At 39.1% G+C, this 16370-nt stretch overlaps 1 protein-coding gene across 1 annotated transcript in view; it reads right to left on the reverse strand.

The window, feature by feature from the left end:
* The window catches only part of kcng4a (potassium voltage-gated channel, subfamily G, member 4a), a 32966-nt gene extending 26192 nt beyond the window's left edge, over positions 1-6774 (reverse strand). Inside the window, exon 1 of the mRNA XM_053500747.1 lies at positions 5875-6774. Within this exon, the coding sequence (XP_053356722.1) occupies positions 5875-6627 (753 nt within the window). The 5' untranslated portion in view covers positions 6628-6774. The remainder of the gene's footprint in view (positions 1-5874) is intronic.
* Between the last annotated feature and the right edge of the window lie 9596 nt (positions 6775-16370).

The raw sequence follows: 16370 nt of genomic DNA on the forward strand, positions 1-16370 counted from the left end.
ATGAATCACCACTCATGAAATTATACACAGGCAAAAATTCTAATCTACACTAAACAGAATCAAACTCTGGTATTGTCCCCTCCAAAAAAAAAACAAAAAAAAAAACACATGACTAATCCATTTTATATTTAAATACAATAAGGTTTTTATTTATTTATTTTTTTTGTCATCTATTGTGAATCCAAATGTCAAATGGCTCCAATAATGAACGAAAGTGTTGAATGATATTGCACAGAAATGCTGGATCCTTTTTAAGATAACGCTTGTGCTTCACACACTCCAAGTCTGTTTTTATGTTGACTGATATGACATCTTTTATGGGAATTGGATGAGCATCATATTTTAAGTAACTTGTTCAATAGAAGCTTGCAAAGAATCGGCCATGATTTGAGATGATAAAGAAATCAGAAAGCAAAGTCATGTTAAAAATACATTTTAGACAAACAAACTAATGCAGGATGGGACAAAATAAAGGCAACTTTCAATGCATCAGCAAAGACACCAACTGGCAGATCTGCACACAGATAAAAGGCAAGGTATGGATTTGAGTGAACCAGCTGGATATGTTAATAAATATGTAAATACAAATAAAACAATTTAAAAATAATAGCAAAAAAACAAGATGATTTACATGATATCCTCTTCCTGAGAGGCAGGTTTTTTCACGTTAACCCACGACAAAGTGTGTGACATATCTGACTTAAGCCACAACCTTTTTTTTAATTATGATCATTGTGATTTTATAAGATAATTTATAATTCATATCACACAGAGGTAATAGTAAGGGTTGAAACAGCTTGGACCACTATAGAAAATCCTCCGTAGACCAGTAGTCTCGTTTTGGTTTGGCCTTCGCCATCTACATAGTGAAACCCTAACTCCCAAAGAGCTGTGTTGAGACATACCTGAATTGAGACACACCTGTTGAGTTGATTGAGCATAAACAATTAACAGGTGTAGTCACTAATTAGCTGAATGAGTGTAAAATAATGTCTGAAATGATTTATATCACTAATTGGATAATACTCGGAGATCAAATAGCTACAGATTTGTGCTGGAATGCACAACATGCATTTAAATGAATGTGATTAACCAGATTACACATAAATAATTACTAACAGTCAAAAGGAATCAATCAAATAAAGCCACTATTTGAAGTGACAATCATTTGCCTTTAAAAATGCATCAGGTTGAGACTCAATTCACAGTGTTTATGGCTGGGCAGTAAGGCACAGTGGGTTAGTGATTAGTGCTGTTGCCCAGTACTGTGTGAATCTTGTCTTTGGTGTCTTTGTGTGTGAGGTTTGCATGCTCTTTTCCTGCTTGGTGGATTTCTTCCACCACTCCTACACTCCTGGTACTACATTTCCAAAATGCCTGTAGTGTATGACTAAGTGTGTGTGCTTGGCATCCCATCCAGGACGCACCTTGCTGGTCCCCTGTGACCCCTTTCGAGATAAGTTGTACAGAAAACTAATTTGTCCATGCAGCTTGGAGAACCTGATGTAGATCTTCTGAAGGCTTTGCCTGTCACGCTTTGCAATCGTTTCACATGCAAACGCTCAAAGCAAGCTAAGAAAATTGGACAAACAGAAAAATAACACGGAATCTAACATGCAGGCTGCACTGAGAGGCCCTCGAAACTCAGACACTTAACTGAGTGCAGCTGGGATCTGAGCCGTGTTGCACACACGCGTAAGCCTGTGGTCTGTTTCGTTTCACTCCGCTTATTTATCTTTTAGCCTGTAGCAAGTTTGCAAAGTCAAGAATCCGTTTACACCCAGTAGATGTATGTGAGTTTACTTTGCTGCGGACAACTGCTGCCTTTTCTTCAAAGACCTCCTGTAGATCCAATGCCACAATGGTTCGGCATGGTTCGTCATGAAGACATGGCAACTTTTATATTCACCTCAAGCTCCTGGCAACCAGGCACTTATGTCACTTATGTTCACAAATTGAACAGCGCCGCGCTATAAAATTGTGTGAAACTGTCAAAACATTTTATTTTCAATCTATCTTTATTTATACCCAAGCTCTAAAATTCTTGATTCGTGGGTTGATTCATTTTCTGTCAAAGCAGCACTGACATGAGTTCGGCAGCCAAACAATTCACAGGGAGTTGTATGGCAGATGCTGCACATACAATGATTTACAAAACAAGCATGTGATCCTTGAAACACTAGTATTTATTTGGTATTTTTAGATAGAGGATCTGCTTTGGAGGATATCAGAACTGTCAGAGGTAAAGCTGTTTCATGCATGGTAAAATCTTCAGGGTGGAGGGCATTGTGATTTCTCAGTACTTTTTTATTAACTTTGAGAAAGAGGAAAGGAAAGTGGAAGGAGAGGAAACAACTATTTAAAGCTGGTATAACTTTTTTTAAGCAGATGCACAAAATCCGCAACTTTAATTGTAAACAGAATATGAATAGAATAAATTCAACTGCCAATTGCTGTGGTATAAAAGAAATAAAAACACTTTGAAGTGTGCTGTTACTGGAAAATAGTCAATGTGATTAACATTGTAACAGATTGCACCGCCCCACTGATTATTTTTCTATAACAACACACCCCATTGTGTTTTATTCCTTATAATCCTTATTAGTGCTGGGTGATACAACCTCAAATACTGGAATTTCCTTTGGGTGCAATAAAGTATCTATCTACAGTATCTACTGTATATATCTATTCATTTATATACTAAATCCTTTCACACATACACACACCATATATGTTAAGATAGGAACTTAGACATGATTAAAGAAAAAATATATAATTTTTTTGTTTATTTATTTATTTATTTTTAGATACCAGCTGTTTATTACCAGTGTCTTAAAATAGAGATGTTTTATGAGTTTGCCAGATGGGTTTTCCCACAACGCCACACTTAAGAGGATAAAGATTTGGGATGCTTTTCCCTGCAGTGTGAACGTGCTCACTGTCAGTAAACAAACACAGATCAAAGCATTGGTCATGTCCACAGCAGCCTGATACACACTTTCTCTCACACACACATTCACGTACACATAAACTCACACAGAGGTGAACAGGTTGACTGTGACAGCTCTACTGTTTCCACCAAGACCTGGATGGATGGTTATTTGTTCAAGGCCCGGTCACCTGTGTGTGTATGCACTTCTTGTGTTCTGTGTGCTTTTATGCTGTAGTGTGTGACATATACAGTATGATAACTACAGTGTTATGTTGTATGGTAGATCTTGTTGTTTTTCTGTAGTTTTCATTGCAGTTGTATGCTGAATGCTCTGTCCTGCATTTATATGTGATGTCTTGGTCCTGTTCTCTTTTTGTCCTAATCTAATCTAACTTTAAGTAAAAAATAAGCTCATTACTAGTTAAACCGCCTCTGTCCAGAAGGCAAGCAACAGGACAGGACAATAATAAAATCTAATGCTATTTTAGGGTGAAATCTTATCAATGTGGACAGCACAAACATTGGTCCCAATCTCGTCCTTTCTCCTAATTGTCCATTTTCTTACCTCCCCAAAACAATACAACAACGATAACATTAACAATAACATTAAATTACTTCTTGTTAGCCTATATGACTAATGTATGGGAGGATCTGGGGTAGTTCATTGTTTAAGGCAGGTCCCCGGTTCAAACCCCACAACCACCTAGTTGCCCTGCTGAGTGATTGAGGAAGGCCCTTAACCCTCATCCCTTATGCTCAGATGTATAATGAGATAAAAATGTAAGTCACTTTGAAAAAGGGCATCTGCCAAATGCCGTAAATGTATCATTTTGTTGTGGTTAATCTAACTTGCTACAATGTTCCAGCCTTACAAATGAAGACTATTCCCTTCTCCAGATACATGCTGGCGAGCTTACTTGTAAGACCATTTAACATCACCTCATGCACAGCACAGTTCTTCTGACCCGTGGTTTGGTGTCGAATGTTCAGTGAAGCTCAAATGAACATAATTAAGTGGGATGTTTAGCCATTCAGGTCAGAGCTACACAATAAGCGACGTTAAACAAGCCACTATCAAGTCCATGTAAGTGCCATAGGAACTAGGAGCAAAGATTCTAAAGGGTTTTGTTCTCGATGCATTGAATCAATCAGCTTATTTAACCAAGCCATGACAGAGATTGTGATCAGTGATTGATTTTGGAATCAGTGGTGATTGGTATTGGTTGAAGAAAACAATAATGATCAGTAACAGTTCATTGAAAAGAATGACAATGATTGTTGATCGTTAGTGATTGGTCATTGGAAACAATCGTATGGTACAGTGAACTGGGTACAGTAGGTGACTTGCAAGCATCTGTGTAAAAAAATTAATTTCCAAAATCATAAATTTGGGGACATCGGACAAAAGTCAGCTTACATACTCTTAATCCTAAAAGAGATTAAACTACTAAAGCCGGTTGTGCAAGTCGAAAAAGCTGTATATACAATGACAATCCTGGCTGAGGTGGCTCGAAGCCCATTGCGGTCGTTCCTGTGACCATTCAGCAAGTAGAAAGTCCTTAAGAAGATCCTTTAAAAAACGGATAACCTGTCGCCAACTTGCGGAAGAGACACATCTCTCTGTGGGAACTGTACACACAATCATTGGCAAACACCGTTTGCCACATTTCAGGAACTCAGCTGGATGATATTGCCACATCCTCTTTATAGTCATGACCTCGCTCCATGCCAATTCTACATGTTTGGAAACTTCACAGCATCCTGAGAAAATATTCTACAGTACCCTGATGGTATCCAAGCACTAGTGAAATGTCGGGAAAGGTGCATTAGTGTAGCACGGGATTACATAGAGAAATAAAGCTACTCTTGTAACGATTTTCTGTTATTCTGCACAATCGAAAGTCCCGGTTTGACTTGAACAGCCCTTATACTTAGTTGCGGTAAACCTTAACAGCCTCCCACCACTGCCCCAAAAACACTGAAATTTTTAAAAGACATAATATATTTAAATAATAATAAAAAAAAGATCTTGAGATGCCTGTGACTGACACCCACTGAGAGAGAAAGAGAGTGTAGAACAGTCTGTGTTTTGCAGACGAATGATTCACAGTGTAAAACATGCCTATGAGTTGGCTCTTTGCTGAGTCGTGTCCTCCACTTGTCTTTTCACTTAAGCCACCATTCAGGGTAAGTGAGCAAGTGATGAAGATTGGATGTGTGTGTGTGTGTGTGTACGTGCATGTGAGTGCGTGTGCGCACACATAAATTCTGAAAGCCTGCATGGTAATTTAGCAGTGGAAATACCCAGGTACCTCCAGCAGCCCTGCTGTGTGCATACTGACATTCTGGAGTCGCTTCATTATGCGCTGCATGTGTTTGCTGACACTGTGGATGCCTCACTGGGCCAGTTCATTACTCTTTGGTATTTACTGACATTGGGGAGCACTGTATGTACTTCCTTCATTATTTCCCTCTAGGATTGGTGTGCATGTACACCCACACAATTAGAGAGGAGCACAGTCACTGGATATAAATAGTAATGTTAGTTCTTTGCTATGAACTTAGTTAAAGTTGGGGTTCTCGAATGTTTTACAGCTGGAGACACTTTTAACTGCAAAAGAAATTTCACAGTTCCTTATTGAGGGGCGCTATTTGCATTATTATTGTCTTTGATTATTTAAAATTCCCTCTATCAGAAAGGACACAGTGAATTGACAGCATTAAGACGGTATCACATAATAACTACATAACCGACATTGTAAAAAGATGTCGGGCTCTTTTAACTGCAATGTTCCTGCTAGTCAACCCTTTGAGGGCTCCACCTCAGGCACCAAAAGATAAGCGCATCTGTAAATTTTACTTCAGAGGCTGAAATGAGAACCCCTGATTGCAATCAAACTGGAACAGCTACCCTGAACTGTTGCTACTGAGTGCAGACTCACCCTGTTCTCCTCCTCTCGCAGGTCAGGCATGGTGCTGATGCACAGGCTGATGACGGTCACGGCCACCATGAGCACAGAGAAACAGGCAAACAACTTCCCCGGCAGACCTGACTGTGGGTTCTCCACCATGTCCCTGAGGTGGCTCATGAACCTGTGATAGCACGTGTCATCCTGTGGAGGGCGCTGCAAAGAACTGCGTCTCCGGAACTCGTCTTGCTTGCGACGTTCCTGTTCAGCCACCTCTTCGAGGCGCATGTACATTTTGCGCTTGCAGCAGCGCTCCATGCATGAGGTCTCTATTCCCCAGTAGGTCAGCTCATCATGCAACGAGAGCGCACATGTCTCACGCAGCATCCGCAGCTTACCCGCCGCTAGGAAGTTTAAGATGACACGGAAGGCGCTGGGGCTGCGGTCAAAGAAGAACTCGCGGCGAGCCTCATCATAGTCGTCACACACGCCTGCGATCTCCTCTGGGCTCCTGCATGTGCGCAGCTTTCCCAGACGCGTCATGGGAAACTGTTCCAACGTGCTCCATGGCAGTGTGTAACGGTTTCCCCCGACATTAATAAGTGCCTGTAGAGCGTGATCCACTGAGAGCAGGTCCTCAGGTCGGCGTAAGAAGCGTGCACGCTGGTAGTACACACCTTTGATTGTCTCAGTTTCAGGGATCTCAGTGAAGATTCGGTCCAAGCTGCTGTCATCACTGACAGACAGGTTGCTAAAATCATGGTTGGTGTTGCTGATGATGGGCATGGTTGCATTTACAGTAGGTGAGGAAGCTGGCCAGAAGATGACAAGCCTTCTTCTGGAAAGGGGTTAGCTGATGGAAATTTCTGTGATCATCTGAGTAACTGCAAAGACGGTCCCAGAGGATATAGTATCATGGGGGACTTCTGCAGTAAGCCTCATTTAGTCACTGCAAGAGACAAGAGGGAATTAAAAAAAAAAAATCAAGTTACTGTTGAAACACAAAATGGCTCTATTTAACTCAAAAGAGTAAATATCTAGCTGTCTGAGCAATTTCTGGAGGTTTATACAGTATTATAAATAATATACCGACCCAAACAATCACATGTGGATTTGGATTAAGGCCTTGCTTTGAAGCTCTGGAGACAAGCACTGATCATAAAGAAACAATTCAGGACTCACTAGGGTCTCAGGAATATAATCATCAATCAAAACTATCAACAAAAAAAAAAATTAGTGCTTCAGCATCATTGTGGATTTCAGAAGGATAACTAGGAACTATAGCACATTTTATTACATTACATAACTGAATACAGATATGAAGATCATGCAAATATAGGCTTACAGTGGCGCACAGGAAAACTCTAATTTGTAGTAAATCTGAAGAACAACGAATCACTATATAGTTTGGATATATGTCGATGTAGAGGAAAAAAAACTTACATTTTTAGAAACTAAGTCACCATTCAAGAAAGACAGACTGCCTTGCTGTCTGTAGTTTAATTTGGGAATAAGTGTAACGTAAAATGTTATCATATGGCACCGGGTTGTTGTTGTACAGTAACCCATGTGCACCATGTGTGTTTTGAAGGCTTGAATACATGATGTGAATCTTAATAACCACACTGGGATTCTGTGTTCGGTTTGGATGGGGGAAGATGAAGAGAGAAAGGGTGAAAAGAGGAAATTGGATAAGACTGCTTGTGGATGCATTGAAAAAAGACTGTATCCTAATATCTCTCCCTCTCTCTCTCTCTCTCTCTATATATATATATATATATATATATATATAGAGAGAGAGAGATGGTCCCAAAAGTCTTCATACACAGGGGAAATTAACACAAAACAAAATTTAGCAAAATGTAACTTTATTTACCAAACATCATCTACATGTAATGAAAACCCACATGGAGTCATCTCTCCTACCTATGATAAAATCATTACCTGGAGCCAATCCATCATGGCATATACACACACTAGGGGCACTCTGGGAGCACCAGTTAGTCTGATCTGCATGTCTTTGGCCTGTAGGAGGAAACCGAAACACCCGGAGGAAATCCACCAAGTACAGGGAGAACATGCAAACTCCACATGGAATTAATTAATTATGTTAATTTCCCCTATGTACTGTATGGAGACTTTTGGGATATTGGACACCCTGCAGATAGACAGACAAGCAGACGAACAGATCGATAGATAGAGTCAAACAAATTGTAACAGTGTTTTATATTGCCATTAGTAATTAATAATTACTATTATATAAATTCTACTAAACAATAAATTCTACCAAAATATGATAAACTTTTGTTGTATAGTATTTGTTATTTTCAAAACAAATGTAGGTTGCACGAATGTATGCTTGTAAAGAAAACTTTTCATTTCAATCTTAAAACTTGCAGAAATTAAAAGTTAAACAAACAAACTGTAAGCTGCATTTCCTTTTCACCTCAGTGTTACTTTCTTTTGTACCTTAAGTGCATTTATTACATGGTAGTATGAGTATACAGTAACACACCTTTTAAAAATGCTTTAAGGTAATAGACCTCAAATGCACCTTTTTGCATGCATGCATTATTAGTAAAGAGGCACACTTACTGTAACACCAGCGTGACAAGAAAAGCTACTTCACATTTTTCAGAAAGTGCACCAAGAACTTAAACTCCGAAAAATATGATACTTGTTCAAACATTAGACAGCTCAGATGTCTCAAACGGCAGACGTGCATTAGGACATGATACACATCCGTATTATAATAATGAAAGCATCATCTTAGAAGAAAACTCAGCAGCTACCTACTACTGAGCCGGTTTGCGCAGCCGGTCCTCACTTTTATCAGATTTTTTTTTTTTTTTTTAGTTTCCTAGTTAAAGCAGCTCACATCGTCACATCAGCACTGTATTATTTCCATTCCCGCTGCTGGGTGAAAAAAAAAACCGTACAAAAAAAATAATAAAGCCGCGGTTCCCGCAAGGACAAGGACGCTGATGGTCCCGCGCGCGCTCTGTACCGCAGCCGCAAAGAGCGCGTGTGGTGAGGAGGAAAGCCTGCGCGAGCGCGCGCGCGTGAGCCCCTCGCTCCAGCCTCTGCTCTCCTGGAGTCGGCGCTTCAGAGAGAGTGTGCAAGTTTGCAGACGGGATGAGTCGGTGTGGATTCGCCCTCCTCGTCCTGCCTGCGTCGCACCTGTCACTTCAGAGAGAGAGAGAGAGAGGGAGAGGGAGAGAGAGAGCGCGCGCTTCTTTCTTTCTCAGGATAAGTTTCATGCGCGAAGGACGGCTGCTGCTTGCGTAGCTACTGCACCAGCATCATCATCTGCTGTGGAGTAAGAGTGAAAGAAACGGTGGGACTGGAGTCAGGGTTGCCAGGTTGGGTCGATACTCTAGACAAAGCTCAGCAATCTAAGAGACTTAGAAATGTCCCTTTCTTCTCAGAACAGTGGAAAGGAATAGTTTAGCCGACCTGGAAAGCACTAATTCACTTCTTAAAGCACTGGTCCATTGGACGGAGGGATTGTAGCAGAAACTGCAGCTCAGCCATAAAATTATGACCGCCTGCCTAATATTGAGTAGGTCTCCCCTTTTGCAACCATAAAATTGATGCACTGTGTTTCGACACCTCTCTATCACAACCAGCATTAATCTTTTCAACAGTTTGATCCACACAAGTGCTTCTATTGAATCAGACTACACAGCCCAGCCTTCATGTGCATCAGTGAGTCCTGGCCACACATGACCCTGTGGGTCTAAACTACAGCCCTCGTGGGAATGTCCCAGTCTTCAGTGATCAGGACATAAAAGTAATCCAAGGAAGGAAAACCAGTGAACTGGTGACAATGTCATAGGTGACCAAGGGTCACTGATGGGTCACGCTGACCTGTGTAGCCTGATCCAATAGAAGCACTACTGTATAGTGATGAGAAGTTTGGATTATTTGTGATTCGGTTCTTTGAATCTCATTCATCAAAATAAAAACAATTTTTGAGTCTTTTAGTTTATTTCATTCTTTTGATCAGAAATAAAATGAAATGTTAAATTTTTAATAAACAGACCCCCAACACGGCTAATTTTGGCTTAAGTCCCAGTAATAAAAAAAAAATTATATATATATATATATATATATATATATATATATATATATATATATATTAGCAGCTCACCTCTCATATCGTCTGGTCCGAATCGTTTCGTTCTTTTCACGTGACGCTAGAGACACGGGAAACACAATTGAGCAGATCCTCTCATGAGTCTTCTAGTCCGAGTCATTCCTTCCTATGAATCTATTGCACTGAATAGCGTTTAAGTAAGTCACGTGTCAAAAGCCCAGTATAAAATTAACGCATCATTTCCTGAGACTACTCGTTCCTCTGAGTCACATTAAAGACTTGTTCAAAAAGAACGAGACCCATCACTACTACTGTAGATCAAATTGAGGAAAAGGTTAATGCTGGTTGTGATAGAATGGTGTCAGAGCACACAGTGCATTACTGTTTTGTTGACCTACTCAATATTAAGAAAGTGGTTATAATATTATTGGTGGTTAGTGTATAAACACACTGAATGTAGTGTAATCCATTTTTTAGGTAAAATAAAGGTGTGCCTGGGACCCATATTTTAACTTGAAATAAAGATGCTCTCTCTCTCTCACACACATATACACACATACAGAGAGAAATATCTTGGTGGGGATCCCAATAAAAAAATCAGTCAGTTTAAACATAGAGATGTGGGGCTGTTCCCCGTTAGTCACTGGGATTAGGCTAAGTTTAAAATTAAAGACATATTAATTCTCTGCATAAATAATTATAGTCCCCACAAGTATAGGTAACATGTGTGAATGTGTGTTTGTTCATTTGTGTATACTGTATATGCACCTAAGTGGAGTCTCATTCATTTCACACAGAGTGCAGCCTTCACTCCTGTCCCTGCAGAGAGTGTGTGTATGTGTGTGTGTGTGTGTGAGAGAGAAAGAGAGAGAGAGAGAGAGAGCTAAATGCATAAACAGCATTTTGTCCTTACAAAACCTCATTAGGTCTAGCACGGATGAGGAAATAGGAACAAGCAGCACTTTGTAGAAATCCAGGTGCCAGACGGGCATTAACGCTGGGGCTAATGGAAAGTGAGGGATACTGAAATGAGCACTGGTTAATCTGCACTCTTTCTGGGTCTCTCTGGTCAAATAACATGAGAAAAGTTTCTTTTACCTTCATCCAAAAAAAGTCAAGCCCACCAGGTGTCCTTATTAAATATACCATAAGGGGATAGAGCGAGGGGTTAGAAATAGGAGAGAAAGGGATAAAAAAGAGATAGTACAGGAATCAAACAGAAGATTAAGTATTAATCCCAGAGGGAAAGATGGGATCTCAGCATTGCTGCTGGAGTTTGGATGAGTGGACTGAGTCTGGCTGCAAAGCACAGTAAGGCACTGAAAATGTCTTCAAATCCTTCTTATATCCCTCACTGATACACATTCACTTGATCCCACTGTGGCTCGTGATCTCAATATGTACTCTCAAAGCAGGTGTGTAAATAGGCAGATTAGTGCCAATGGCCGACTCAGAATGTGCGCTCTATGTGGCCTAGGGTTGGTTTGTACTCTGACAATAGGACAGATGGAGTTACATGGTCCTTGTCATACCTTCCTCACAATGTACTAAATGCTGTATTTGTACAATGATCCTATTAATGGATATTTAATTCACTCCCTACGGCATTACTTGATCTGTGGAGAGTTTTGATTGTTCGGTGATCTGGGACATCCTCCTAATCTGAGACGATTTACATAACATTTACATAACATCATTTGTAATCAAGTCTTGCAGCCAGCCAAATAATGCTGGCTTAGTACATTATCTGCAGGGGTGAATGGCATCCATCACTTAAATAGTATTGGAAGGGATTTGAGGGATTTTATGGGTATACTTCTTGTATTTTAGTAATATTTAGGGGCTAGGATTAACATGATGCAAACTTTAGAGCTACGCAGTTACAGATAAACCCCCTTACTGTTGTGTGTGTGTGTGTGTGTGTGTAAGCATGGGGCAAGACGGAATATCCCAATATAGACTTGCCAAAAATAACAGCTCCTTCATCATCTGAACTGAATAAAATATAACTCGGGGCTTCCTACATTGCATATTGCAATCTCCTTGTCAGCATTTCCCTTTGTGAATTTAAATATGTGATATTGTATGACTGTATACAGTACATGCAGTTAATGTCATCTCCACAGGGAGGCATGAGTGATGACATCAAAGTAAGGGTCTGTCATTTGATCTGCATAAAAATATATACAGAATATGCTCTTTCCACAAGAACTGACACTGTAGACTCCTGTAGACTTACAAAAATCCTTAAAAAATGCAAGAAAATAAATAAATAAATCACCAAATCTTTTATTTATTCAAATGAAGAATCGACCATCTAACTACCTGAGTTACAAATGATAACAATTTAGAATATGTGCATTTATATAAACCAGAGCTGGTGTTATAGAAAATGAACCTGACCACTGCGATGGTTTGGCACCCCGTCCAGGGTGTCTTGTTCCCGAATCCTCCTGGAATAGGCTTCAGGGCGTCTATGACCCTGTACACAGGACAAGCGGTCTAGAAGATGAATGAATGAATGAATGAATCTTCTGACCAATCAGATTAGAGAATTCATCAGCAGACAAGTGGGATCACAGGAGATGCTTGACATCGGACAAGTCCCCATTCATCATGTACACAAATAAATTAACGAAGCACTGGTGCACTGAAGGCAGTCCTGCTTTCAATCCTCTCTTTATTCTAGCTGATGTTTGATTTCTAAAGTTGAGTCTCTTTATACATTGCACTGTTTTTTCTTCTCATCTTACATTACCTGTAATGGCACACCTGAATTTGAGCTCAGGAAAGTAACCTGATCTCACCCTTACAGATCATCTCACATGATCTCTGTGGCTTTATAGATTGACGTAGGTCCAGTAAAGCTATCTAAGGACTGATGTTTAATAACCTATGACTTATAACAGGAGAGGATTGTATATGATATATTTTTTTCCCTTATGTTTGTCCCTTTAGTGCGTTCATGCTGCTATGGTTGAAGGCCATGTTTTGTTTTAATGCTTGATTTGCATGTACTGTAGAGTACAGTAGTACTACACTGTATCTATGGTGGAACAAGTAAGAAAGAAAACAAAGAAGCATATTCAGAAAGAGGGCAAATGGAATGTATTTCTTATAGTCCATGTCTTTCCTTTCTTTGTTGTTTATTTGGTAAACCTGGTTGGCAGTATCTCTCCTCTATCAGAGCAATAGCCTCAGACTACTGCAGTGTGTTCTGCTGCTGTGTGAGAGGCTGTTTGCACTGTCGCTCTGCTCTCTTCTAATCTCTCTTTCCCCTCCATCTTTACTCTCTATTCAAAAAAAAAAAAAAAAAACAATATATAAAAAAAAACATGCCAGGCTGGGCTGCTACATACCAGATTCCCCATCCTGTCAGTATACTATTGCCAGAGTGAATAGTAGACCAGGAAAGGCCAGAGGCCCAGTGATGGAAATGACAGCTCTGTGTAAACACACAAAGCATGATGGCTTGTGTTTCTTCTCTGCCTTACTAAAGCCAGTGGAACCATCCAATTATAGCTGGGAGAAATGAAACCTACTGCAAAGATTTGAGTGGGCACACTTAATTAAATGTATTCTCATTCAAATAGTCATTAACACATCCCCTAACACAATCACAACCAGTCTTGGTTTTTGAATGAATCCTTCAGAGATCCGCAAATAATGCTGTTGTGCCAGTGTACAGAGAGTTGTGTGTCAACTCCTGTCTTTAAATCTTCTACTGCAGACACGAAAATACTCCCTGTCACAAAATATGTTGCATTTTATTACCTTGTTTTGACTTAAAAATAAAAAAGCTCAAATGTTTTTACTGTATATATTCATTCACTCAAATATTCATATTATATTATATAAAGTTTATACTTTACCTTTTAGCAAGTAGATATCTTATCATACGATCACACTGCACTACACAAAAAATAGACTTAAATATGTAATTATTTCTCAGATTGCATTACTATCTGGACTTCCTTCAAACTGGTCTATGCTCACTTCCTTTCATTCTTTCTAAAGCAATCCCTCAGTCTCACTAAAATAATAGAGCTATACAGTTTAAAATAGGAATTTATTTGCTATCAAAACATTTGCCAAAAGATATACCTGTCTTCTTCTTTTCTGTGTTAAATAAACCTGCTTTATTTTGCACTCTCCAGTATGGCTTATCTTTATGTCATCAATATATTTCCATGTTCTCAGCAACAAAAAAGTTTGGAAGATTGTTATGGAAGTTGCATTAAATAACATTTAACATTCATTGGATGTACTTTCAAAGGAAAATATCCAATGAATGGAGTGATTTTATGTCACCATCACCCGAAACATGATTATGTTCCTACAGCAGCATATCCTAATATGTTTTATTCCCCATATGCAGCAGTTGGCTGGTGAGAGTTTTTTTTTTTTTTAATTAAAGAGCACATAATTTTTTTAAATGATTTATAGCCAAGCATAATGTTGTGGAATGTCCATGTCAATAATTAGCCTCCAATATAAATTAATATATGCAGTTACTCCCTCTCCAGCCTCTCTTTATTTCTCTTTTATCAAATTCGCTAAGTCAAAAAAGACGAAAAAATGCAACTTGTCATGTTACTGAAAAAAATCCATAGTGCTTGAAATTCTCAAGTCTTTGCTTTCTCACTTTTAGGATCTTTTTTCTTAGTGTTAGGTCGAAATATATATAAAAAAAATCAATCCCAACACAGGTAGACAGACACACACACACACACACACACACACACACACAGAGTCAGGTCTTGTTGTATGTAAACATTTCCAGTTACAAAGTATTTCTTTTTGAAAGAGTCTAAAAAACAATCTATTTTCAAAATATTACAGGATTTGTTCTTTTTCCACAATTTCTTGCTTGTATTGTCTGATACGGATCCTGGGTATTGGGTTGGTCCCATCTCTAACATAATCCCTGCAGCTGGAACTACTGAAATCAGATCACTGCTGTTATAGAACATTAAAACCATCTGACCGATCAGGAATAAGAATTCAACAGCACAGTGGCATAAAACTGGGATAATACATTTCTGTTATAAAAATTGCCAGAGGAATAGTAGTCTAATCATCTCCATTTAAATGAAATGGACAATTTCCTGACCTTAACCCCTCTGAACACCCTTGGGATGATATTGAATGCTGAAGCACGCCAGGCCTCCTCGCCCTAGATCAGTCATTGATCTCAGCAATACGCTTTTGGCTGAAAGGACAAAAAATCTCTTTAGATATAATCTTTAGAATCTGGTGGAAAGCCTTCCCAAAAAGACTGGAGTTTATTATAAAAATAAAATGAAACAAACTATGGAATGGGACGTTCAACCATGACATATGGGTGTGATGGTCAGGTGTTCACAAACTGTTGGTCATATAGGTTACACATTTTACTACTACATTTTCTGTGGCAATATTATTATTTAAATATCAATTTTGAGTTCAGGGAAATTGTCTAAAATTATTGATTGCTGCCTTCTGTAAAGTTAAAAAGTTTAGTAAAGTTTTATAAAGGTTAAAGTTTAAGGTCATGGGCAGTCATATAAGCAGTTCACTGCATATCGTACTGTGTATGACTGTGTATGTGACAAATACAATTTTTATTTAAATTTTTAAGTTTATTTCTGGCTAACTGATACCAATTTTTCCCAAACCACTTTATCATTGTTCAATGTCCGGCGCATCTAAATTTCTGCTCACTGGCATCTTTGTAGGCATCCTCAAACTTTACTTCTTTTGTAGTCGAATGTATACATTTCAGATTCTTTCTTCTGGTACATCTTCAGGATTTACCATTCCATTGCTTTCTTTATTGTCTGTAGCTTCTTCTGCTCTGTTCTTTGCATGTTTCCCAGCCATAGTTAAGTGTAAAACTATTGATGAATTAGAAATGTGCTCTTACAAGAAGCGCCTAAAATAATGTACAGTGTATTACAGAGGAGTACAGGGACAATTTCTTCTTGTCTAACGTCTTGTTTAATTCATAAGTCCATAATTGGTTGAACAAATGGGAAACTCCAACAAAAAGACCAACGAGTCACTGGGTTTCATTTTGTTGCAATTAGGCACATGTCTCTTGTTTTTACACTGCCATGGTTTAAAGCATTTGCCACATTGGGAAAGTTTTGCTAGAAAGAAAAGACAAAGCAGGACAGAAAGTAAAAAAGAGGAAGAGAAATAGGATATTCCATATATTCCTTGTGTTTCCTTCTTTCTTTCCTCCCTCCCACCTTATTAGGTAACATTGATCAGCAGTGCCACTTTTCCAGCAGACCAACAGCCTCAAACCACCGCAGTGTGATCTGTGGCGGTGTGAGACTATTTATCAGCCAACAGTCCTGACTCTGCGCACCTCAAATCTCTCTTTTTGCTCCATCCTCACTCTCCAACCGAGAAATCAGCATGCCAAGCTGGGCTGCACCAATCT

The sequence above is a fragment of the Clarias gariepinus genome, chromosome 7, assembly GCF_024256425.1.
Source record: "Clarias gariepinus isolate MV-2021 ecotype Netherlands chromosome 7, CGAR_prim_01v2, whole genome shotgun sequence".
Lineage (NCBI taxonomy): Eukaryota > Metazoa > Chordata > Actinopteri > Siluriformes > Clariidae > Clarias > Clarias gariepinus.